General features: G+C 41.5%; 1 protein-coding gene across 1 annotated transcript; it reads right to left on the minus strand.

Annotated features, from left to right (window-relative positions):
- Positions 1-13,573: 13,573 nt before the first annotated feature.
- On the minus strand, positions 13,574-18,410 carry LYG1 (lysozyme g1). The gene is made up of 5 exons (XM_060646428.1): positions 18,368-18,410; positions 16,653-16,757; positions 15,537-15,730; positions 13,885-14,017; positions 13,574-13,692 (listed from the first exon to the last, which is right to left on the minus strand). Exons 1-5 carry the CDS (start codon positions 18,408-18,410, stop codon positions 13,574-13,576), a joined length of 594 nt encoding a protein of 197 aa, XP_060502411.1.
- Positions 18,411-25,868: the final 7,458 nt, after the last annotated feature.

The following is a 25,868-nucleotide window of genomic DNA, read 5'->3' on the forward strand; positions in this document are numbered from 1 at the left end:
TTGCTAGAACTCATCAAATGGTACACTTAAGATTTGTGTGTGCAGATCTTACCTCAAAAGAATAACAGTAAAAAAGAATCATGGACAAATATTGAACTCCTGTTAATCATATACAGACTGAAGTATCTGGGAGGAAGTAGAAATAATGTCTCTAAATTAGTCTGAAATGCATCAAAAAAATTGATGGATTGATGGATAGACAGAGGATGGATAGTTGAGTAAATGTATATATAATAAAACAAGTTTAGTAACACATTAAGGGGAAGAATCTAAGTAGTGTAGACATGGGTGCCCACTGTAAAAGTTTTCAACTCTCTGATTTGTTTGAAAAAAGAATTTTGTTGCTTTAAGGATGTCTGAGGAGGGATGGAGTGGGAATACTTCTGCTTTTTATTATTTGCACAATTCTATTTTTCTGTGTTTATATTACTTTGACAAAAATAAAGTATTACAGAAACCTTTCATAATGAAAGATAATTGATTTTTGTTTGGGAAACAATTATATTCCCCTAATATTTATCTAATTAGGTAATCTACTTGATTCTGCACTGAATACACTTCCAAAATATAAAGTGGTTTTGTTTGGCAGTAGGACAGACCAGCCATTACTTTGATAGTGGTGATATTGGTTATTTATTGCTGCATAACAAATTACCACAAACTTAATGGCTTAAAAAATGCATTTATTGGGGTACCTGGGTGGCTCAGTTGGTTACGGGAGTGCCTCTTGCTCTTGGTTCAGGTCAGGATCTCATGGTTCGTGGGTTCGAGCCCCGCATTGGGCTCCATGCTGACAGTGCAGAGCCTGCTTGGGATTCTCTATCTTCCTGTCCTTCTGCTCCTCCCCCACTTGCACACACTCTCTCCTTCTCCCTCTCTCTCACAATGAATAAATAAACATTTTCTTAAATGCATTTATTACCTCAGTGTCTTGGGAATCCAGGCATAGCTCAGCTGGATCCTCTGCTTCAGTGTCTTTCATACAGCTGCAATCAACCAGGACTAGAATCTCATCTCAAAGCTCAACTATGGAAGGACCTGATGCAAAGCTCACTCATGTGGTTTTGGGGAGGATTCAGTTCCTTTGGATCAGTGGAATGAGGGCCTCACTTCCTTGCTGTCGGAGGCCATCCTCAGTTCTTTGCCACATAGGCTTCCCTAACATGGCAACTTTCTTCATCAAAGCCAGTCAGGGAGTTTGCTAACAAGACAGAAGTTACAATCTTATGCAGTGTAAACACAGAAGTAACATCTCATCATCTATGCCATACTTTATTTTTTAGAAGCAAGTCCCAGTTACTACCCACAATAAAGGGGAGGGAATTCCACAAGAGCATGAACACCAGGAGAAAGGGACCCTAGAGGGCATCTTAGAAGTCTTCCTGCTACAGTGATCTACTTGGATCTACCAAGGCATAAATCCACAGCATGAGGAAGCTATCAACTTTGCTCTAAGTATGATACAGAGAAACAGCAGAAATTCTAGTTGAAAACTCCTGGTCCTTGGAAACATTCCTAGACCCTGATAGATAAAAGCAACAGTTGTGAAAGCTGGAAAACACTTGGACAAGTTGGTCACTGATCAAACAGGCATAAGAAGTGAAATCCTAGCTTGGCAGTGGGAAAGCAAAGAACCAACTTAATTCATGTTGTAAAACCTTCAGAAGACTCAGAAATTAATGGCATTGGCCGCTTCTGGAAGTTGAGGAAAACTCAGGTAAAGAAAAGATGTTTAAGGTTGAAAGGTGATTAAGAAACAGCTGAAACCCTGGATCTCTTCCCTGATCCTAGCAGAGATTTTTGTTTCTGGAAAGGGTAATACAGAGGGCAGGATAATATCTGGCAAATTTTTGGGAAGGCATTCATACAGAAAAGAGGGAGACCAAGTGAAATGCATGCTGAATGCTGAGTTCCTCAGCCTGCTACCTCCTCTTGGATTCCAGAATACCACCAGACTCTATATGGGTTTTTTCTCTCAGGCATATGAATATTCAGAAGAAAATATCTAAAGATATATAGACATAGAGGATTTTCTAACAAATAGCCCAACAGGACCACTTTATGGGGTTGCTCACAGATGATAAACTCTACCCATGTGCTCAAAGTTTCTGATACACTTTCTAGTTCCTGCACTTGTAATATGTCCAGATAACAAATAATTCCTGACACTTGAAGAAAGTCTCCAATATGAAGTATAGATGCCAGAACAAACAGAAAAAGGCACCCAGAAAGAAATAGAGATTGTGGAAGAAGACTTGGAGGAGTGGGGAGGACTCTCAATAATACCCAGAGAAATAGGAGAAAATATTGCATTGATGAAACCAAAGCAAGATGCTATTAAAAGAAGTACTCAGGGGCGCCTGGGTGGCGCAGTCGGTTAAGCGTCCGACTTCAGCCAGGTCACGATCTCGCGGTCCGTGAGTTCGAGCCCCGCGTCAGGCTCTGGGCTGATGGCTCGGAGCCTGGAGCCTGTTTCCGATTCTGTGTCTCCCTCTCTCTCTGCCCCTCCCCCGTTCATGCTCTGTCTCTCTCTGTCCCAAAAATAAATAAAAAACGTTGAAAAAAAAAAAAAAAAAAAAAAAAAAGAAGTACTCAGGATCCTGGGAAGATGGCGGCATAGGAGGACGCTGGGCTCACCGCGCGTCCTGCTGATCACTTAGATTCCACCTACACCTGCCTAAATAAACCAGAAAATCACCAGAAGACTAGCAGAACAGAGTCTCTGGAGCCAAGCGCCCACGAGAGGCCCACGGAGGAGGGTAGGAAGGGCAGCGAGGCAGTGCGTGCTACATGGACTGGCGGGAGCCGGGGTGGAGGGGCAGCCTGCCAGCCAAGCAGAGCCCCCGAGTCTGGCTTGCAAAAGTGGAGGGGCCAGACGGAGTGTGTTCTCACAGCAAGAGGGACTTGACATCTGGAAGGTTATAAGCTAACAGCTCTGCTCGGAGAACGGGAGGGCTGGAGGACAACAGGAGGGAGAGTTGTTGAGCCCTGGACAACAGAGCTCAGCTTGGGGGGGGAACAAAGGCGCTCGCCAGCACCATCTCCCCCGCCCATCCCCAGCCAAAATCCCAAAGGGAACCAGTTCCTGCCAGGGAACTTGCTTGCACCGCGCAAACACCCAACGCTGTACTTCTGCGGATCCATCCCTCCGGCGGGTCTGACTCCCTCCCGGTGCCGCAGGGCCCCTCCCGAAGCGGATCTCCTAACGAAAAGTGAGCTGAGCCTGCACCTCCCACCCCTGTGCACCTTGCTGATCCACCCCAGCTAATACGCCAGATCCCAGCACCACAAGCCTGGCAGTGTGCAAGTAGCCCAGATGGCCATGCCACCCCACAGTGAATCCCGCCCCTAGGAGAGGGGAAGAGAAGGTACACACCAGTCTGACTGTGGCCCCAGTGGTGGGCTGGGGGCAGACATCAGGTCTGACTGCTGCCCCGCCCACCAACGCAAATTATTCAAGACAGCACAGGGGAAGTGCCCCACAGTCCCACACCACTCCAGGGACTATCCAAAATAACGAAACAGAAGAATTCCCCTCAGAAAAATGTCCAGGGGGGCGCCTGGGTGGCTCAGTCGGTTAAGCCTCCGACTTTGGCTCAGGTCATGATCTTGCGGTTAGTGAGTTCAAGCCCCGCGTCGGGCTCTGTGCTGACAGCTCAGAGCCTGGAGCCTGTTTCGGATTCTGTGTCTCCCTCTCTCTGACCCTCCCCCATTCATGCTCTGTCTCTCTCTGTCTCAAAAATAAATAAACGTTAAAAAAAAAATTAAAAAAGAAAGAAAGAAAGAAAGAAAAACGTCCAGGAAATAACAACAGCTAACGAACTGATGCAAAATGATTTAAACAATAGAACAGAAAGTGAATTTAGAATAATAGTCATAAAATTAATCGCTGGGCTTGAAAACAGTATAAAGGACAGCAGAGAATCTATTGGTACAGAGATCATGGGACTAAGGAACAGCCAGGAGGAGCTAAAAAATGCTCTCAATGAACTGCAAAATAAAATGGAGACGGCAACAGCTCGGATTGAAGAGGCAGAGGAGACAATAGGTGAACTAGAAGATAAAATTATAGAAAAAGAAGAAGCTGAGAAAAAGAGAGACAAAAAAAATCCAGGAGTATGAGGGGAAAATTAGAGAACTAAGTGATGCACTAAAGAGAAATAATATACGCATAACTGGTATTCCAGAGGAGGAAGAGAGAGGGAAAGGTGCTGAAGGTGTACTTGAAGAAATAATAGCTGAGAACTTCCTGGATCTGGGGAAGGAAAAAGGCATTGAAATCCAAGAGGTACAGAGAACTCCCTTCAGACATAACTTGAATCAATCATCTGCACAACATATCATAGTGAAACTGGAAAAATACAAGGATAAAGAGAAAATTCGGAAAGCAGCTAGGGATAAACATGCTCTAACATATAAAGGGAGACCTATAAGACTCGTGACTGATCCCTCTACTGAAACTTGGCAGGTCAGAAAGGAATAGCAGGAAATCTTCAATGTGATGAACAGAAAAAATATGCAGCCGAGAATCCTTTATCCAGCAAGTCTGTCATTTAGAATAGAAGGAGAGATGAAGGTCTTCCCAAACAAACAAAAACTGAAGGAATTCGTCACCACTAAACCAGCCCTACAAGAGATCCTAAGGGGGATCCTGTGAGACAAAGAACCAGAGACATCGCTACAAGCATGAAACCTACAGAAATCACAATGACTCTAAACCCATATCTTTCTATAATAACACTGAATGTAAATGGATTAAATGTGCCAACCAAAAGACATAGGGTATCAGAATGGATAAAAAAACAAGACCCATCTATTTGCTCTCTACAAGAGACTCATTTTAGACCTGAGGACACCTTTAGATTGAAAGTGAGGGGATGGAGAACTATTTATCATGCTCCTGGAAGCCAAAAGAAAGCTGGAGTAGCCATACTTCTATCAGACAAACTAGACTTTAAATTAAAGGCTGTAACAAGAGATGAAGAAGGGCATTATATAATAATTACAGGGTCTATCCATCAGGAAGAGCTAACAATTATAAATGTCTATGCGCCGAATACAGGAGCCCCCAAATATATAAAACAATTACAAACATAAGCAACCTTATTGATAAGAATGTGGTAATTGCAGGGGACTTTAACACTCTACTTACAGAAATGGATAGATCATCTAGACACACGGTCAATAAAGAAACAAGGGCCCTGAATGATACATTGGATCAGATGGACTTGACAGATATATTTAGAACTCTGCATGCCAAAGCAACAGAATATACTTTCTTCTCGAGTGCACATGGAACATTCTCCAGGATAGATCACATACTGGGTCACAAAACAGCCCTTCATAAGTTTACAAGAATTGAAATCATACCATGCATACTTTCAGACCAGTATGCTATGAAGCTTGAAATCAACCACAGGAAAAAGTCTGGAAAACCTCCAAGGCATGGAGGTTAAAGAACACCCTACTGAAGAATGAATGGGTCAATCAGGCAATTAGAGAAGAAATTAAAAAATATATGGAAACAAATGAAAATGAAAATACAACAATCCAAATGCTTTGGGATGCAGCGAAGGCAGTCCTGAGAGGAAAATACATTGCAATCCAGGCCTATCTCCAGAAACAAGAAAAATCCTAAATACAAAATCTAACAGCACACCTAAAGGAAATAGAAGCAGAGCAGCAAAGACACCCCAAACCCAGAAGAAGAAGAGAAATAATAAAGATCAGAGCAGAAATAAACAATATAGAATCTAAAAACACTGTAAAGCAGGTCAACGAAACCAAGAGTTGGTTTTTTGAAAAAATAAACAAAAGTGACAAACCTCTAGCCAGGCTTCTCAAAAAGAAAAGGGAGATGACCCAAATAGATAAAATCATGAATGAAAATGGAATTATTACAACCAATCCCTCGGAGATACAAGCAATTATCAGGGAATACTATGAAAAATTATATGCCTACAAACTGGACAACCTGGAAGAAATGGACGAATTCATAAACACCCACACGCTTCCAAAACTCAATCAGGAGGAAATAGAAGGCTTGAACAGACCCATAACCAGTGAAGAAATTGAATCAGTCATCAAAAATCTCCCAACAAATAAGAGTCCAGGACCAGATGGCTTCCCAGGGGAGTTCTACCAGACGTTTAAAGCAGAGATAATACCTATCCTTCTCAAGCTATTCCAAAAAATAGAAAGGGAAGGAAAACTTCCAGACTCATTCTATGAAGCCAGTATTACTTTGATTCCTAAACCAGACAGAGACCCAATAAAAAAAGAGAACTACAGGCCAATATCCCTGATAAATATGGATGCAAAAATTCTCAATAAGATACTAGCAAATCGAATTCAACAGCATATAAAAAGAATTATTCACCATGATCAAGTGGGATTCATTCCTGGGATGCAGGGCTGGTTCAACATTTGCAAATCAATGAACGTGATACATCACATTAATAAAAAAAAAAGAGAAGAACCATATGATCCTGTCAATCGATGCAGAAAAAGCATTTGACAAAATTCACCATCCTTTCCTAATAAAAACCCTCGAGAAAGTCGGGGTAGAAGGAACACACTTAAACATCATAAAAGCCATTTATGAAAAGCCCACAGCTAACATCATCCTCAATGAAGAAAAACTGAGAGCTTTTTCCCTGAGATCAGGAACACGACAGGGATGTCCACTCTCACCGCTGTTGTTTAACATAGTGTTGGAAATGCTAGCATCAGCAATCAGACAACAAAAGGAAATCAAAGGCATCAAAACTGGCAAAGATGAAGTCAAGCTTTCACCTTTTGCAGATGACATGATATTATACATGGAAAATCCAATAGACTCCACCAGAAGTCTGCTAGAACTGATACATGAATTCAGCAAAGTCGCAGGATACAAAAATCAATGTACAGAAATCAGTTGCATTCTTATACACTAACAATGAAGCAACAGAAAGACAAATAAAGAAACTGATCCCATTCACAATTGCACCAAGAAGCATAAAATACCCAGGAATAAACCTAACCAAAGATGTAAAAGATCTGTATGCTGAAAACTATAGAAAGCTTATGAAGGAAATTGAAGAAGATATAAAGAAATGGAAAAACATTCCGTGCTCATGGATTGGAAGAATAAATATTGTCAAAATGTCAATACTACCCAAAGCTATCTACACATTCAATGCAATCCCAATCAAAATTGCAGCAGCATTCTTCTCGAAGTTAGAACAAGCAATCCTAAAATTCATATGGAACCACAAAAGGCCCAAAAGTAATAGCCAAAGTAATTTTGAAGAAGAAGTCCAAAGCGGGAGGCATCACAATCCCAGACTTTAGCCTCTACTACAAAGCTGTAATCATCAAGACAGCATGGTATTGGCACAAAAACAGACACATAGATCAATGGAATAGAATAGAAACCCCAGAACTAGACCCACAAATGTATGGCCAACTCATCTTCGACAAAGCAGGAAAGAACATCCAATGGAAAAAGTCTCTTTAACAAATGGTGCTGGGAGAACTGGACAGCAACATGCAGAAGATTGAAATTAGACCACTTTCTCACACCATTCACAAAAATAAACTCAAAATGGATAAAGGACCTGAATGTGAGACAGGAAACCATCAAAACCCTAGAGGAGAAACCAGGAAAAGACCTCTCTGACCTCAGCCGTAGCAATTTCTTACTTGACACATCCCCAAAGACAAGGGAATTAAAAGCAAAAATGAACTACTGGGACCTTATGAAGATAAAAAGCTTCTGCACAGCAAAGGAAACAATCAACAAAACTAAAAGGCAACCAACGGAATGGGAAAAGATATTTGCAAATGACATATCGGACAAAGGGCTAATATCCAAAATCTATAAAGAGCTCACCAAACTCCACACCCAAAAAACAAATAATCCAGTGAAGAAATGGGCAGAAAACATGAATAGACACTTCTCTAAAGAAGACATCCAGATGACCAACAGGCACATGAAAAGATGCTCAACGTCGCTCCTCATCGGGGAAATACAAATCAAAACCACACTCAGATATCACCTCACGCCAGTCAGAGTGGCCAAAATGAACAAATCAGGAGACTATAAATGCTGGCGAGGATGTGGAGAAATGGGCACCCTCTTGCACTGTTGGTGGGAATGCAAACTGGTGCAGCTGCTCTGGAAAACAGTGTGGAGGTTCCTCAGACAATTAAAAATAGACCTACCCTATGACCCAGCAATAGCACTGCTAGGAATTTATCCAAGGGATACAAGAGTACTGATGCATAGGGGCACTTGTACCCCAATGTTTATAGCAGCACTCTCAACAGCCAAAGTATGGAAAGAGCCTAAATGTCCATCTACTGATGAATGGATAAAGAAATTATGGTTTGTATACACAATGGAGTACTACGTGGCAATGAGAAAGAATGAGATATGGCCCTTTGTAGCAACATGGATGGAACTGGAGAGTGTTATAGTAAATGAAATAAGCCATGCAGAGAAAGACAGATACCATGTTTTCACTCTTATGTGGATCCTGAGAAACTTAACAGAAACCCATGGGGGAGGGGAAGGAAAAAATAAAGGAGGTTAGAGTGGGAGAGAGCCAAAGCATAAGAGACTGTTAAAAACTGAGAACAAACTGAGGGTTGATGGGGGGTGGGAGGGAGGGGAGGGTGGGTGATGGGTATTGAGGAGGGCACCTTTTGGGATGAGCACTCGGTGTTGTATGGAAACCAATTTGACAATAAACTTCATATATTGAAAAATAAAAATAAAAATAAAATAAATAAGTAAAACAAGTACTCAGAGAGTAGGAAAAAAAAAAGCCTCCTGGAAAATAAAAACATGATAGCAGAAATGAAAAACTTATTGGAAATTTAGGAGACAAAGAAATTTTCTAGAAAACAAAAGGATTGAAGTAAAAAGTATGAGAGAAAAAAATCAGAAATTTAGAGGACCAGTCCAGGAGATCCATGCTTAATAACAAAGGACAGAGAAAGATGGAGGGAAGGAAATTATCAGCCAAATTTTTTTATTTTGAAATTAAATTAAATGAGCGCCTGGGTGGCTCAGTCGGTTAAGCATCCGACTTCAGCTCAAGTCACGATCTCGTGGTCCGTGAGTTCGAGCCCCGCGACAGGCTCTGGGCTGATGGCTCAGAGCCTGGAGCCTGCTTCCCATTCTGTGTCTCCCTCTCTCTCTGCCCCTCCCCCGTTCATGCTCTGTCTCTCTCTGTCCCAAAAAAATAAATAAACGTTAAAAAGAAAAAAATTTAAAAGGACTGACTGAGTGCCCAGCATAATGGATAAAACCAGAATCTTACTAAAGCACATCATTGTGAGATATCAAATATGTGACAAGAGAATATTCTACAATCTTCTAGAAGGGAGGACAGGATACATCATAAATAAAGGATTAAAATTGAAATGACCTCAGGCTTCTCAAGACACCCTGGAAGCCAGAAGACCAAGGGCACAATGTCTTCAAAATTTTAAAGGAAAATTATTTCCAAACTATAATTTTGTAACAGGCCAAATGACCAATTCATGTGACAGTAGGAAAAATGAAAATGATACTTGTACGAGAAAAGTCTGGGAAAATTTACCTCCCATTCACTTTTCTTCAGGAAGCTGCTGGAAGATGTGCTCTATCAAAACAAAGGAGTAAGCTAAGAAAGATGCAAAAAATGCAAGGAGCCACAGAGGACAGCTGCTAAGGGCTGATGGTGAAAGGAATCCCAGGGTGCTCTCAGACCCTTCTGATTTACCTCAGAGAGGAGATTTAGAATTGAATTGGTGTTAAGTACAGAGAAAACTAAGGCAGTAAGCAAATAAAGGGTGATTATTAACTCCATGGAAAACAAAAATTATTCAGGAAAGTACAGTAATCCTAGGTTACTACCCAACTTTTCTGTGAACTGATTGCACAGTATCTGCTCTGGGACAGAACCATTTGTGTGACGAGATTCACAATCTCTAGGAAGAAATTCCTAGCATCTTGATGAAAATCTTGTACTTGAAAAAGAGAAAAACTAAGGAACTTTGACATGATTAAGATTTATTCTGGAACACCAGTTCCTCACACAGCCAGCTGTCAGCCCAGTGTTGAGTGATCTTTAACCAAATATTCTTTTCTTTTTGTGTTGTTAGGGACTTAAAAGTTGAACAAAATGTCAAAAAGAAAGAGCAATTTTATTATTGAATAAGCATAAACCAGAACATGGACACGGTTGATCATCTGCAAAGAAATTATACATATAGAAATAAATTCTATTTACACAGCCAAGAAGTTATAATCTTTTTATGCTGCTCTATTTTTAGCCTTTGTATACATATGAGAAGACCTAACAGCACCATTGGCTGTATATTCTTTAATAGTTTATCCTAAACTCAACTTTACCAGAAGTAATAAAAATTCTCTTGTTTCTATGACGCAGAGATGCCCAGAGCTCAACTATCATAGTGACAGGAGTAGATACTCCATCTTCCTAGATGTTTACATTTCAAAGAGGTGGCTCCCAGACCTTTTTTGAAAAAATCCTGAGTTATAAAGTAGACAAAAGGCTAACTCAAGAAGAGGTTAAAAAAATGTGTACACGCACACACACACACCCCTTCATTTATATAAGGCCTTCACTGGATGAGAACATCCTACCCAGTGTAAACTGCTAGATGCTTACCATCACCTCAAAACAGCAGTAATGTCCATTTCCCCCTCCAACCTCCTACCCCAAGCATTGTGGCAATAACAAGACAAGGAATGTGAGGAGGAGGGAGGGAAAGAAGAAAACTGCTCTCCGACATTTTCAAATACCTCCTTCCAGGGACAACACCAAGCTCACCTGGACTGGCCTGAGACCTTTCCCCTTTAACTTTCTCATGTATAGCACTGAACATCCCATGTCTCAGGAAACCCATCAACTCCGGACAAACTGGGATGGTTGGCACCCTAAGATCAGCTGTGAAGGGCTGATGGTGAAGGGGATCCCAGGGTGCTCTCAGACCCTTCTGATTTACCTCAGAGAGGAGATTTAGAATTCAGTTAGTGTTAAGTACAGAGAAAATTAAGGAAGCAAGCACATAAAGGGCTATAATTAACACCATAGAGACAGAAACACACACACACACACACACACACACACACCCCATACATATTAATAATCATCTAATTATGTGCATGTATTCACTTAGGGAAAAATAAAAAGATTTTAAATGGAAGAAATCTGGGTTTGGATTTTGTTTCTGTGACTAAGGCAAGTCCCAAAACAGCTGTGGTTGGCAGTTCTTTGGTCTGTTCAACTGCATAAAAATGGTGTATCCTCTCAGGGCAAGTGTGAGAATATAGCACCTACCTAGTAAACAGCTTACTTAGCCTCTGGCTTGAATTCAGGCCTCAGTTCTTCACCAAAGTTCCCACATCGATTTTTAGCTATCTCTTCTTTAAGGAAATTCTTATTGTGTCCCAAGTGTTGGTATATCTGTATCCCAATTAAAACAGGAGACTTTGTGAGCATGAATTTTGCCTTTACAGTTTTTAATACAGTGGTTGGCAGTTAGAAGGTTTTGCTCTACAAGTAAGGATTTGTTAGTAGCTGTATAATTAATACCCTATACTTTTACCAACTCTCATGCAGCTGAGCCTTCTCCAGAGCTCCTATTGTGATATCCTGGTGCTCCTAATTGGCTTTCTTTGACTGGAAATTTTCTCAGGAAGGACTCTACCAACATGTGCACAAGTTACCCCTACTTACTGGGCATATGTGTCTGTAGTGGGAGCTGCATGACGCTGCCCTAACGATGTGATTTCAGAAGGATTTTATTCACCCAACTATTTCACCTGTGGGCTGATAACCAGTGCCTCAGAATCTATTTCCTTTGTACTAATGAAATGTAAATCCCCAAAGAGGGTGTATTCATGAGGCTTCCTTAGTCATTTTTCCTTGGTGGGAACCCCTTAAGTGCATTCAGCCTTGAAAGTAGGTCTAGGAAAGCAGTGGGTGGGGAGGCTAAGAAGGAAGTGGCCCTGGGTTGTTCAGTCGGTTGAGCTTCCGACTTGGACTCAGGTCATGATATCACAGCTCGTGAGTTGCAACCCCACATCGGGCTCTGTGTTGACAGCTCAGAGCCTGGAGCCTCCTTCAGATTCTCTCTCTCTCTCTCTCTCTCTCTCTCTCTCTCTCTCTCTCTCCCTTTCCCCCACTCATGCTCTGTCTCTGTCTCTCTCAAAAATAAATAAAAACATTAAAAAAAAAAAAAAAAAGAAGGAAGTGGCCCTGGAGGAAGTCAAGGGCACCAGTGGTCATGGGCAGGTTCCACAGGCCCCTGACACTGAAGATGAGCTCTTCACACGGCTACCTGCTATAGGCCCTGAGTTTGTACCTTGTGCACATGTGTGGTTGGCTGTTATCCCCAACTATACTGTATGATTTAGTTGATTTAGTTGAGCTAAGCACACAGTTGTTGCTTAAAAAAAAAAAAATACTGTTTGAAATGACGACAGTTGTTCTAGAATGACACACTGCAGAGTATTGATATCATGTAGTAGGGAGGAATGGACATTTATTACATTTATAGAACACAACCCTTTGAATTAAATAATTTACCAGTATAGTGTTGGTCATTGTCCTTGAGGGCAGTTCTGACTGATGAATCACTATCCTATGGCCTGGCTCTGTTAGTCTTAAGTGCCCCAAACAGGGAATAATCTAGGTGAGTTGGGGAGTATGGGCGCAGGAGAAGGTTATGTGGTCCAGGAAAGGAAAGGAAGAGGTAAAATTAAATGACAAAGAGACTGTCCTAGGGTTAAGCTAATGCTGCAAAGGAGCAACTCTCCTGAAACTTCTCCACCCAAAAGATGGGGCTGGCCACCATCCCACCCTTTTTCTCTTTGAAAGTTTTCAATTAAAATTTATTTTTTACTGTTTATTTTTAAGAGAGAGAGAGTACAAGTGGAGGAGGGGCAGAGAGAGAGAGGGAGACACAGAATCTGAAGCAGGCTCCAGGCTCTGAGCTGTCAACACAGAGCCCGATGTGGGGCTCCAATTCACGAGCTGTGAGATCATGACCTGAGCCGAAGTGGGATGCTTAACCAACTGAGCCAATTAGACACCCCTCAATTAAAATTAAAAACTATGATTTTTATCAAGGAAATCAGTGATAAGAGTTGCCACATAGAATACCACATGCCCAGTTAAATTTGAATTTCAGATAAACTATGAATAATTTTTTAGGGTAAAAGTGTTCTAAATATTGCATGGGACTTATACTAAAAAGTCAATCATCATTTACCCAGAACTCAGATTTAACTGGGTTTCCTGTTTTTATTTGCTATATCTGGCAATGCCAGTCAATGAATACAGGATTCATTTTGTGGAAATCCACATTGCAGCTAACTTCCATGGAAATACCTTTAAGGAGACATAACCCTTAATTTACATACACACCACACCACAAAATGCAGACAACTCTTCCTTTAATGTGATTCATGTTATTTTGATGACCTTCAAGTCAAATTCAGATTCACAGTTACAAGCTCCATTGGCTAGTTTTATCTGTGTAACACTTGAGGCCTCCTGTTTGCTCTGAAGCATTAGAAGCCGTGTCTCTTGAAGTATTTGGCTCGTGCAAGGACATCATTGCAGAAGTCACAGTTCAGGTCTTGGCTGCTTCTGATGTAGCCAGGACCTCCAGCATAGGCACAGAGTCCACCTGGAATTTGTGAGAGGGGTTAATGCTGACGCTATAGTCCCTCATTGCTTCAGGGTCTCAGCAGTTAGCTTAGATTCTCTTTCCTAATTGCTTCGTAGGAGGCAACTGAAGTTTGGGGGAATCTGATGTAATGTCTTGTATTTGTTCTTCTTACTTCATGCTGTGAAGCCACCAACCCTGGGTTACACTTACCTCTCAGGTACTGGTCAGGGGTCCAGGTTGGAAACCTGGTCTGGATTTCTTTGATCCTAAGTGTCAGGACCTCGATTATCTGAGAAACCTGGGACTCGCTGATCCAGGATGTGGGAGCGTAAAGGCCAGGGTCCTAGAGGGAGGCAGAGGAAAAGCTAAGTAAGCCAGGTGGGAGAGTGACAGGACTTCATGGGATCAGTGTTGCTTTTTAATTTCCCTTCTTTTTTCTCTCCTCCTCCTCTGGCAGAGCTAATGCCACCTTTAATCTCCCTGGGAATAAACAGTAAAAGTTACAAGGTTTGGGCAAGTGAAGCATGAGCAGACATTTTGCAACTGCTTCATTATAATGGTGAGAGGCAGAATTGAAAACCTAAGGTGACAGAAGTAGTGAACATCCCAGTCTGATGCCCTCCTTCAGTGTTTAAATGTAAGCCCTCCAAACCGGTCAGAAACAGCTTTTTCTATCTGTACTTGTAATTCTCCTTCCAGGTAATCTGAATATCTAAAAGTACTTCTAATTTTTCTTATACATCTTTGGTTACCATTCCACATGAGTTTCAACATATTTAGGAGAAATGTCTGACTCGGGACAATTCCTTCATCTTCAAAGTAAATGGGCTCATCCTTTTCCCAAGGACAAGATTTCACAAAGGTAGAGCAAGGCATCAGAAATGATGCTGACCCTAACTTCGCCCTTGTTGGTATTGGTCCCTGTTTTGCATTTTCCAGCTGCCATGTGACTTTGCAGCAATGACTCCATCCTTGTAAAAGCACCTCCTCACTTGGAAAGGATGGATTGCATGCCTTCCCCTTCACCCCATCCTCATCAGATTATCGGATGAGTCCCTAAATCAAAATGAGATAAAGTATTTGAAAGTACTTTTAAATTGCAAAGTGTCATTCCAAATAGTAGTAGGAAGCCAGTTTAAAGATCACTGAGGAGATCACATGCTCCTAAAAGCTAAAAAGATGACCACAGTATTTAAAGCCTTCCCAACAATTACAATAATAATGTCAAATGTAATAGAAAAAAAAATCACAGCACCATTGTCTCCTTGCCATCCTTGATCCCCCCCCCCCCCCACCCAGACACAATGAATTCAACAGTGGGGTTAATGCCCAGTTCCCTGGGAGTCTCTGTGAGACAAGTTGAGACCAGGCAAAATTAGTGCAAAAATAAAACTGGATCTTCAGAACTAAGAATTGCATAGAAGAAAGAAAAGGAAAAGGAATACAATATTTGCTGAGAATCTGCTAGATACTAAGCACATTTTCCCATTATTGCATTGAGTCTTCATAACAATTCTATGAGGATGGCGTCTTATAGGTGAGGAAACTGAGGCCTAGGAAGATTAAATGAAGTCACGTGGTTACAAAATAACAGAACAAGGAACCAGACTAGGGGACCACAGATGATATCCTGGAAACACAGTGTAGTTGATTTTGAAAAGAAACCATGGCTCAAAACAAAACAGTGATGCTACTACCTGCATCAGGCAGGGATGTGGCTCTCACAGTGCCAGGGAGCACCTTTCATTCTGTGTTCCATAGAACTGCACTTCAGGGTGTACACAACAACAAATGTGAAGATGTCCCCTTAGCATCATGCCATGCATCACAACAGCCATATGTCATAACTGACAGAGAGTTACCTGCACAACCCCGATTCCATCACCCACATTGTCCACATTGACCATGATGTTGCCACCATGAGACTCCCTGGACAAGACACCAGCGATCACTGCAGGATCCATGCAGTACTTTTGGCCAACAGTACGAATCACAGGCTGATATCTCAGGATGTATGGCATGTCTATTTCAGCCAGCCTTTCAGAAGCACGAACTCCTAAAGCAAACACAGAAGGAAGGATGTGGCTTGTGTGACTTATGCTGACATGGGAGCTCAAGAGGACAGAAATCACACTCCAAGGATCTGGGCAGTGGTCTAGGACCAAGAAGCCCATGTTTCAGTCTGAAATCCTAGTGGACCTGAAAGTATGATTCTTCTTTGGGCTTGAGTTGGTGTCCACTGAGGCAGGGTCCTTTATGGCTTCCAGTGCCTCTTGCTGGACTCTCAGGGGATGCTCTGGCCCACACAGGACAATTCTCTAGGCACAGGCACACTGGCCCCATCCTAAGCACCCCAAACAGATATGCCTATCCATCAGCTACAATGGGCACCAGATGTGAAAGAGAGAATCCCCCAACCCCCTTAAAAAGTCCTTGTTTCCCTGACAGGTTTGCTCACTCTTGCCCACCTTTCCCACCTAAAAGGACATCCAGATATTGCATGATCTTAAACCATTGTAGAATAACAAGGATGTTGGGCAAAATTAAAACTAATACTGATTTACCTGGCTGGCCCGTTTACCTTGTAAGCATTTTTTGTGGTTTCAAAAGTATTCTCATCTACATTCTACCGACCAGAGTTTACAACAAGACTGTAAAATAAGTACTTTAAAGTCCTTTCAGTAGAGATGGAGGGGAACTAAATGGCTCATTGAAGAACCACAGCACACACTTAGACAAGGTCTTTGGACTCCACGTCTAGTGCTCTTCCCACTACTTGGTAGTGTGGGGCTGTGGGAAATAGTGGGAGCCAAAGGATATGTTGAGAGGACCAAAATTTGTAAGGAAGGGCAGGGAGACATGGGTGTGAAGTGTCGGGAGAAGGGACAAGATCCTGTCAAAGTCACCCTTGCCAAAAGGAGGCGCCTTCTGAGAGAAAGGGAAGTGGAGGGTGAGGTGGACATTGAGATTATAAATACCACAGTAGTTCAGGCCTTGACGTTTTCCAATCCCACAAGACGCTCCAGGGGTGTTGAAGTTTCGGATGTTTCCATAGCATCCCCAGTTGCTGCTTTCAGATAAATCTACAAATTGAGAAAATTTCAATGTAAGGCATTGAACTAGACTCATGTTGATCATCTGTCCATGAATGAAGTACCATTAATAAAAAGAACTTTACCAAAATCAATTACAAGAACTTCACTCTAAATTGAAACACTTTTGAAATTTACAGTATGGTGACTAGGAAATTATCACAGAAACCCCCTCGATACAAAATTGTCATCTCCTATCCTGCAGGCATGGGGAACTGTTGGAGCAGCTATACTCTTCGCAAAGCCCTGGGGATGTCCAATGTTGTTGAGTTGGTGTCTTGGAATCAAACCAGATGATCTCTTCCCTGTAACTAGTCCTCATTCTGTATCCTAGGGGAACTCTCAGTACTTCACCGTCAAATATTCCTGACCGGTTGTTCAGGTGAGATATTTATGGTTGCTCTAGAGAACGAGAGGGAAGTAAGGACTTCTCATTAGATTGCTCTTTTTTTATTTACTTTCTTCTTTGTTCATATCATCAAATCTTCATGATTTGCAAATCTTTGGAAATAAATCTACTACACATCATCATATGTGTATTGTATATTTATATAAATGCCTTTTAAAGTTCTAATTTCTTACTGAGAGCTTCTTGAGATTGACATCTGAAAATATTAATATTTTGGAGTAAATACTTCTACTTTACGAACTTTTGATAAGTAATCTGAAAGAAATATGGAGATGAAAAGACCTGGTCTTTTTTAAGTGTAGTAAAAGCTAAATGAGCTGATGTGTCTTTTTTTATTTTTTAATCAGTACATTTTTATATTTATAACTGGTGACAAATAGCCTTAATATTGTAATTGGTTGTGTCATTCATTGCTCCTGCCCCATAGCCACTCCCTAGTCATATTAAATGCTCCTTAAAGTTCCTTATAGTCCCAAAATATCTTGTTGAAATTTAAAAATACTTGTTAAATAAATGGATCAATCAATAAATGAATAAATGTAACACCCTTTCTGAGTAATCATCAGAAGTTACAGCTATGATAAAATTTGCTTCTCCTGAGAAACTATGCTTCCCCCTTTTATTTATCAAAAAATATGTACTTTTCCCTTTGCCCCAGCTGCAAGGAAACTTAAGACCAAATCTGAAATTTCAAGCATAGCAGCTATGTCAGCCTCAGTGGTTAGCTTAGTCACATGTTTTTGATCTCCTTCATGCTAGTTTTCTATTTGAAATTGCATTTGAATTATTACAGGAAGCCATCACAATTCTTCTACAGTGCTTATCAATGAGTACTTATCAATGATGTATATTTAAAGCCTACAGTACTTATCAATGAGTACTTATCAATGAATACTTATCAATGATGTATAAAGTCTATAGCACTTATAAATAAATACTTATCAATGATGTATATTTAACGTCCAGCTTCCAGCAATGCTGTCTTAAGCCAAGCCTACATTCTGGGGAACCCCCTCCTTTGTGGGGCATCTGGAAAGAAGCTATTTTTCAGTGGCTATTATTAAGTCCAGTATTTTTTGGACAGCTTAGAAAAAAAAATTTTCTACTGCAGTTTCAAGTATCAGAAATACCATTCTGTTCCTATGCTTACCCTTCCCATCTCCAAGGTCATGTAGGAGACCCACTTACTCACCAGTAAGTGCAAGGAGACCCAGAAGCAGCCACAGCACAGACATATTGATGAGCTGATTCTACTGGTCCTAAAATGATTTTAGAATAGAAATTAACTCAAAGATGTGAAAACATCAATCGTCATCATAACAATATGTAATGTTTCTATGGAAAGAGGTAAAAAAAAAAAAAAAAGAAAAACTTTTTCACCCATATCTTAACTAAGAAAATTAATTATTTGAATCATAATAAGAAAAGCAAAAGTAAGACATATGCTCCATCCATCCTTTTAATTAGCTTTAAAATGATGATACTCCTGCTTGGTCCACAGGGACTCACCATACCAACAAGTTACTGGATAGTAATTATTTCAAGAAGACAAGATACTTTGATTCTCAACACTGAGAAACATAGTGACCTGAGTTCAGATGCTGAAAAACAAACTTTTGATGCGTGAGCCTTATCTCAGTTGTAGCCCTCTCCTTATGAAAAGATAATGTGAAAAGGAGAATCTTATATTAGTGTTTCTCTTCATTTGGGTTCTTTTTTGTTCAGTGTAGAGGAAAGGTTATAGTGCCTTCAGGGTCTTGGAACATACTTTGTTTTGATTGGAGGAAGGAATTGGTAGACCTTCCTCACTGCTCTAACCCCCCAGCCTGGGAATCTCAGACCCCTTTGGCCACCTTAAGCCATGCTCCCCATTCCCCTTCTGCAAGACTCCTGTACAGGAGAAAACCTGGGCCAGAACCTGGGAAGATAGAGACACGGGTTGATTCCACCAGCAAAGTCAAAATCCCATGAAGTCAGGTCATGGGCAGGGGGCCAGAATTGAACTTACAAGATGCTCACTAGATGGGAGAAGTGATAAATGGTCAGCATCAAGCACTTGCACTCACCCACTTTCTCTTTCTCATCCCAACCATTTCTGTAACCAACTTCCATGTGTGCAAAGAGCCTTGGTTCTCCCACTAGCTACCTAACAAATACACAAATGCCACCTAGCATAGTTGACTCCAGGCAATGCTGAAGGAGCTGGCCTTCTGTACCCAAATTCTCCACCTCCCACTAACCCCTCCCACTGCAGAGTGTTCCTCATCCTCTCCCTAGGTCAGCTGAGCCTGACTACCTATCATTTTGAATTACTACTATCATTATAAGTAAGAGTGTGCATAAAAATACGGCACTTGGCACTTTCTCATCTCTTTTGTTTTAAGGTTATTCTTTTTTTTTAATGTTTTATTTATTTTTGAGAGAGAGAGAGTGAGCAGGGTAGGAGCAAAGAGAGAGAGGGAGACAGGGGATCGAAAGCAGGCTCCAAGCTGACAGCAGCAAGCCCGACGCAGGGCTCGAACTCACAAACTATGAGATCATGACTTGAGCCAAAGTCAGACACTCAACCAACTGAGCCACCCTGGCGGCTTTATGGGTGAGATTACTCTTTATGGGTGTTTCCTTCCAAACACCCAGGAAAAGATTATGTCTCAAGGTAAAGGAGAGGTATTAAGGAAGTCATTTGAATTAAGTCTTATACCAAGCAATTGTGTGCTCCTCAGACATGGCCATTTGTTTTGTTTTGGTTTTCTTCCCCACAACACTGAGATGGTCTACCTGATTTCCCTTAGTTGAGTGGAAAATGCCATGCTCAGAAAGCTACAGGAACGTGGAATTTTAGCTGGGTCTGCAAAATTTCTCAGGTTCAAACACTCAACAGGAATTGTTTATTATGTACCCACTGAGCCTCCAACACTGACTGAGAGAGGACACTGAGTCCCAGGAAAAAGAATGGAGAAAGAGCCAGTTAGGTATAGGAAAAGCTCATACAGTCTCATGAAAGTTTGTCTTCACAGAGACTTCTCACTGGCTTTATGGAAAGAATCCTGAAGAAAAAAGCACTGCTGGCATCCAGATGCTAAACCCAGGGCATTTTACTCTTGTTGCTGTTTTTCCAGGGAACAAAAATACTTCCTCTTGGAAACCCAAGTGGAAAAGGACTTAGTTTTCATTGCAACATGAAAGCTACCTCACATTCCAAGAATGGAACTAAAGCTCTGTTGAGCAAGCACTTGAATGAAAAGAGGCTATGTAATTATGTGTGTCAATTACTTAGAAATACAAAGTTACTTTTATTATGTTTTAATTGCATCAGGAAAGAGCAACAAGTGACAATGGAAATAAACACAGCATACTGAAATAACTCAAACTCTGTGACCCAAATTTACAGATGCCAAAAAGCACTCTGTGTTCTAGAAGGGACTGTTGAGGCATTGCTGGAGGGTGCTCAGGGTAACCAAGTGTCCATTTGGTTACTTATGGCTAATTTCTTAATCCCCTGGGGCTCCCTGCACTTGAAACCATTATCAGAATGTCAAGCCAAGACAACACAGTGCTCATAATTAATGCCAAGCACAGTAGCTCTGCTGGCATCCCTCTTCTTCCTTCCTGAAGAGCAAAACAGTGACACACACCACAGGATGTCAACAAGCTGGAGCAGTAGCCTGATGGGCACACTGGAAACAGACAACCTGAGCATCCCTTGGGGCCAGTTCAAGTTCCTGATGGCCTCTACCCACCTTCCCTCCACTGAATGCTTTATAATTCCCAAAGCACTGGTTAGGTTTGTAAGGCATAATAAACCATCTTCTCCTCCCTTAAGCAATTTTTCTGAAAAAGGTGGAAATAAAAGTTTTTGGTCTTTGTAATTCTCTCACTACAGAACTCATGTTCCTTTTCCATGAATGTGCTCTCAGGTCTTCACCAGAAACCTTAAATCATAGCCACTACACGTCCTTAGGGCCCTCCAACCAGCCTGGAAAATGTGTTGTATCAGCTCCCTGAGGTGCTGATGAGGAAGCTGACCCTCCCCCATCATGGCCCCCTGTTTGATGCTAGAAGAATTGAGGGCCGCTCTACACATGCATGTTAGACAGGTCTCCCACTCCACACTGTCTTGTCACCTGCTTTTACTGATAACTTGTCTTTCCGTCTGCTTGCTCCCTGTGGGCTGATAGGCCTTTCCAGTAGTATCTCCTCTTAGTCATCCACACTCTTGCTGCCCTGTCTTTTCCCTCTCTCCTCACAGCAACACCCTAGCCCATTGCTCTGCAGATTGCTATCCACCAACAGGACTAAATTAAAATAATAGCAATGACAGTCACAAATATCAAATGTTTTCTACTATGATCACGTTTTCTTGAGAAAAATATAACTTTTAGAGTAAAATTTAAGGTTCCTTCTGAACTCACTTTTTTTAAATTATCTTATAACGTACTTTATTTTTTTTAATTTTTTTAAACATTTTATTTATTTTTGAGACAGAGAGAGACAGAGCATGAATGGGGGGGGGGGGGGGCAGAGAGAGAGGGAGCCACAGAATCGGAAGCAGGCTCCAGGCTCTGAGCCATCAGCCCAGAGCCCCATGCGGGGCTTGAACTCACGGACCGTGAGACCGTGACCTGAGCTAAAGTCGGACGCTTAACCTACGGAGCCACCCAGGCGCCCCCTGAACTCACTTTTTGCAGAATTGCATGGTCTGTGAATATGTATGTTTCCTGAATTTGGATTATGAGCAGTTTACCAACCCCAAAGGTGTGATGGCATCTCTTCACTCTCTGCAGGCAAATCCTTTCTTCTCTCTCTGTAAGCCCTCTGTGCCCTATTAGCCTCATTTTGCCCATCTGGGCAAACTCTTCCCAGAGTTGAGAACTCCAGGAAGGCTCCTTTCCTGGTCCTGGGAGCTATCCCCAGAATATCTCTTTCTGAACAAAGATCAAATGAAAGAGATCATGGCCTCTCTGTTAAATCTGCTTGAAGCTTGTCTCTCCTTTTACTTAGCCATGCTTAAGCTGCTAAACATGTTGGCCTTAGCTCCTTCAAGGTTTCCAGAGAAAATAGGATTCTATTATAGAGCCATTATGTAAGGTGTATGAGGTTAATGCAACGTTGTCAGGAATGTGATGGTGGGGGAGAGATTGCTATCTGGCAAAATACCAACACCTCAATCCTTTGGCTTTGTTGTTGTTGTTGTTGTTTAATTTTTATTTATTTATTTTCAAAGAGAGAGAGAGAGAGAGCAGGGGGAGAGGCAGAGATGGAGGGAGAGAGAGAATCCCAAGCAGGCTCTCTGCTGTCAGCACAGAGCCCAACTTGGGGCTTGATCTCACAAACCATGAAATTATGACCTGAGCTGAAATCAAGAGCCACCCAGACACCCCAGTCAATCCTTTGGCTTTGAAATCATAGCAAAGACATCCTATTCAGCCTATTACACCTTCTGTTAAATGTACATCTATTTCTGTTCTTTGTTTTGCACATGCTCACAAATCCAAAAGTAACTCTACACTTGCATTAACAGAAATCTATGTTTTTATAAGTATTATAATGAACAAAAAAAAAAAATCATCCCATCATCTACATAATCTTTTATAACTTGGGCTTTCCTTGCAAGGTCTTTAAGTTTTATCCAACTCCAAATTTTCTTGTTTACTTAGCAGCAAAGACACCATCATTACCAATTGATCACCATAGACTGGATCTTTCACTCTAAATAAGCCTGAAAGTAAGTTTCCCCAGTCCATCTTATACTCACCTGTCTTCTGTTACCTCTTGTCCTTAGAGGCAAATCAGTCCACAATGCTTTATATAGAGTCCCTGTCCTGCTTCCTCTTTTTAAAAGTGTTGACTTCATCCTCTTATGAAAAGAGTTATGGCTAACTCTCACAAGTTATAGTAATAATCACAATAATTACAAATACTTTGAACTTATATAGGGCCTTTTATTCAAGAATGTCCTGGCATTGTGCAAACATTAACCAATTACTTTCCTAGCACACCTCAGAGGTGGATCATAGTTTGTAGATTCATGTTGATGCTTTCAGCCCAACATTTGCTTTTAATTGCACCAGTCTAGGAATTGGGCAAGATAAGAAAAGAAGGAAGGAAGGAAGAAAGGAAGGAAGGAAGAAAAAAGGAAAGAAAGAAAGAAAGAAGGGAAGGAGGGAAGGAGTGAAGGAAGGAGGGAAAGAAGGAAAGAAGGAAAGGGAAAGGAAAAAAAAAGAAAGAGAGGGGGAAGAAGAAAGAAAGAAAGAAAGAAAGAAAGAAAGAAAAAAGAAAAAGAAAAAAAGAAAGGAAAGGAAAGGAAAGGAAAGGAAAGGAAAGGAAAGGAAAAGAAAGGAAAGGAAAGAAGAGGGAAAGAAATTGAATTTGGAATGTCAAAAACTCATTCTTGGTTGGTGTTTCAAGCAAGGAGAACCACACCTTAGACAAACTGAATTGTTTTTATATACGGGTAGTTCATACATTTTATTCCTAAATTCCTACCTCAATAAATACTTTGAGAAGTTTTATATGAAGTTTCCAGGAAGGACTCTGCCCTAGATTGCCCAAGGGATGAGTTTCATAAGTAGAAGAGGGAACCCTCTCTATTACCAACCACACCCTTTGCCCCATCTCTACTGAATGACTTGATTTTCCCTCAACACAGCCCCATCATTTGCTCTATACCTTCCTACAGGCTCTTCCCCCTGCCTGAAATGTCCTTAGGGACAGGCACTATGTCTCATGTGTCTTTATAACCCCACCCTAACACCCTGCCTGACACATAGGAGATACTCAATAAAATCCCTAGAATAAATGGCTTGCTCATTGTTAACTTGTTTGTAATCTGTCTCCTCTGCATCTCCTGCCTTCTCCCCCTGCCTCCACCCTGACACAACTAGAATGTAAGCTCTGAGCAGTGACCTTGGCTGCTTCATTATGACCGAGTCCTCAGAGCCCAGATCAGAGTCTGACATATTATGGGTGTTTGGTACATATATGTTGAATCAGTCAGGGCATGAAGAATTCCTACAACCTTACCCATCAAGATTCAGACTGGGTCCCCAATGCCAGGTCTCAGGGTAAGCTTGCATTGCTCATGACCCCCGTTCAGGTAGCCCTGTGGATATTTCTATCACAGCACCTGTGACACTTTTTTTTTTTTTGTCAGTCTGAAAACACCTGGAGAGCAAAGACTGGGTCTTTTTTCCTCTATCCCCTAAATAGCACATAAGGAATATTCAATAAATGTTTATGGAAAGAATAAGCGAATGAATTAATGGATAGGATATTTAAGACTGCAGCTCAGATTTTGGGGATTAGGATTTTGTTGCTGTCTACCAGTGGCTGAAATGATGAGGCCACAAGAATGCAGGGCACTGTGAGCAAGGACCCAGACCCAGAGACCCAGGGAGTCTGGATCCAGACCCAGAGACCCAGGGACCCTGGATCCACTGGATCCAGAGCCAGAGACCCAGGGAGTTCCTGAACTTTAAATTTGGGAAGGAGGATATGAGAATGCTTGTCTCCTCTCTGTTATTGGCAGAGTTGGAATATAAAGCAGGGCAATAATGTGCCCTGAAGCCATATCCTTACAAAAAAACGGAGCTTCTTTTCATTTTGTCTAGCACACACCAACAACTAAAATTTATTACAGTGTAAGGAAATATGGAAATGTCTTGACCCCACCTGCCCTGACCATGTCACCAGGGCTGATCTAACCCAGTATCCACATTAGTATCCTGGAAGGTTCTCCCTAGTCGGAGGCCAGCATGTTGCCTGGCAACAGCTCCGCAGAAATGATGCCCATATAAGCTTCAGGCTTGTTCAGTCCTCGGCCAGTTCCCATATGGATAAAAATTCCTTCCAAAGACCTGGTGTACAACAGTAGGGGAGGTGGTGTGGGTATGGGGAAAAAAAAAGCTTGCTGCACTTAATCTTAAGTGACACTAAATAGGAACAGCGCAAAATATTCCCTGTCATGCTCCCAGAGCCAGGAGAGCAATGAATGCCTCTACAATTCTGATGCCAGTTCTCATGTGTTTTTTGTTGTTGTTTTTTGTTTTTCTTTTCCATACAGGCAATTCTATGACACCAGTTTGGTGTCTGCAATTTAACTCAATTCTGACACTATGTACCTGGAGACAGCATCAGATCTCAGATTAAGGGTTCAGTCTTACAAGAATGCTCCCACCCCAGTTCAGACACCCATTACAAGACCAGGTTGTCACCTGTGCTTCTGACAGACAGACTATAAATCTGAGGTTCTGAATCCTTGGGGTCAATTAATTTGCTAGAATGGCACACAGAACTCAAAGAAACATTTTACTGACTAGATTACTGGTTTCTTATAAAAGGATATAACTCAGGAATAGCCAGATGGAAAAGATTTGTAGGGTGAGATATGGGGACAGGATATAGAGCTTCTATGCTGTCTCCAGATACACTCCTGTCCATGAATCTCCACCAACCTGGACGCTCTCCCAACCCCCTCGTTTTGGGTTCTTATGGCAGCATTACTTAGCCATGACTGATTGACCAGGGAGATTGAACTCAATCTCCAGCCACTCCCCCCTTCCCAGAGGTTGGGTTAGGGATGAGGGAACTGAAAATTCCAACCTTTTAATCACTCATTTGTCCCTCCTCCCACCCACCCTCCACCTTTCTTTCCAAAACCCACCTCATTAACATAATAAAAGGCACCTTTATTG

The sequence above is a fragment of the Panthera onca genome, chromosome A3 (assembly GCF_046562875.1).
Source record: "Panthera onca isolate mPanOnc1 chromosome A3, mPanOnc1 haplotype 2, whole genome shotgun sequence".
Lineage (NCBI taxonomy): Eukaryota > Metazoa > Chordata > Mammalia > Carnivora > Felidae > Panthera > Panthera onca.

Excerpts from the sequence above, each read along its gene's own strand:
- LYG1 (XM_060646428.1), bottom strand. The coding sequence starts at position 18,410 with ATGTCTGTGCTGTGGCTGCTTCTGGGTCTCCTTGCACTTACTG. Across the intron at positions 15,731-16,652 it reads TCAAGGCCTGAACTACTGTG|GAGTTCGTGCTTCTGAAAGG; the intron begins GTATTTATAATC and ends TGTTTGCTTTAG. Across the intron at positions 14,018-15,536 it reads ATGGAATCGGGGTTGTGCAG|GACCCTGGCCTTTACGCTCC; the intron begins GTAACTCTCTGT and ends GCCTCCCTCTAG.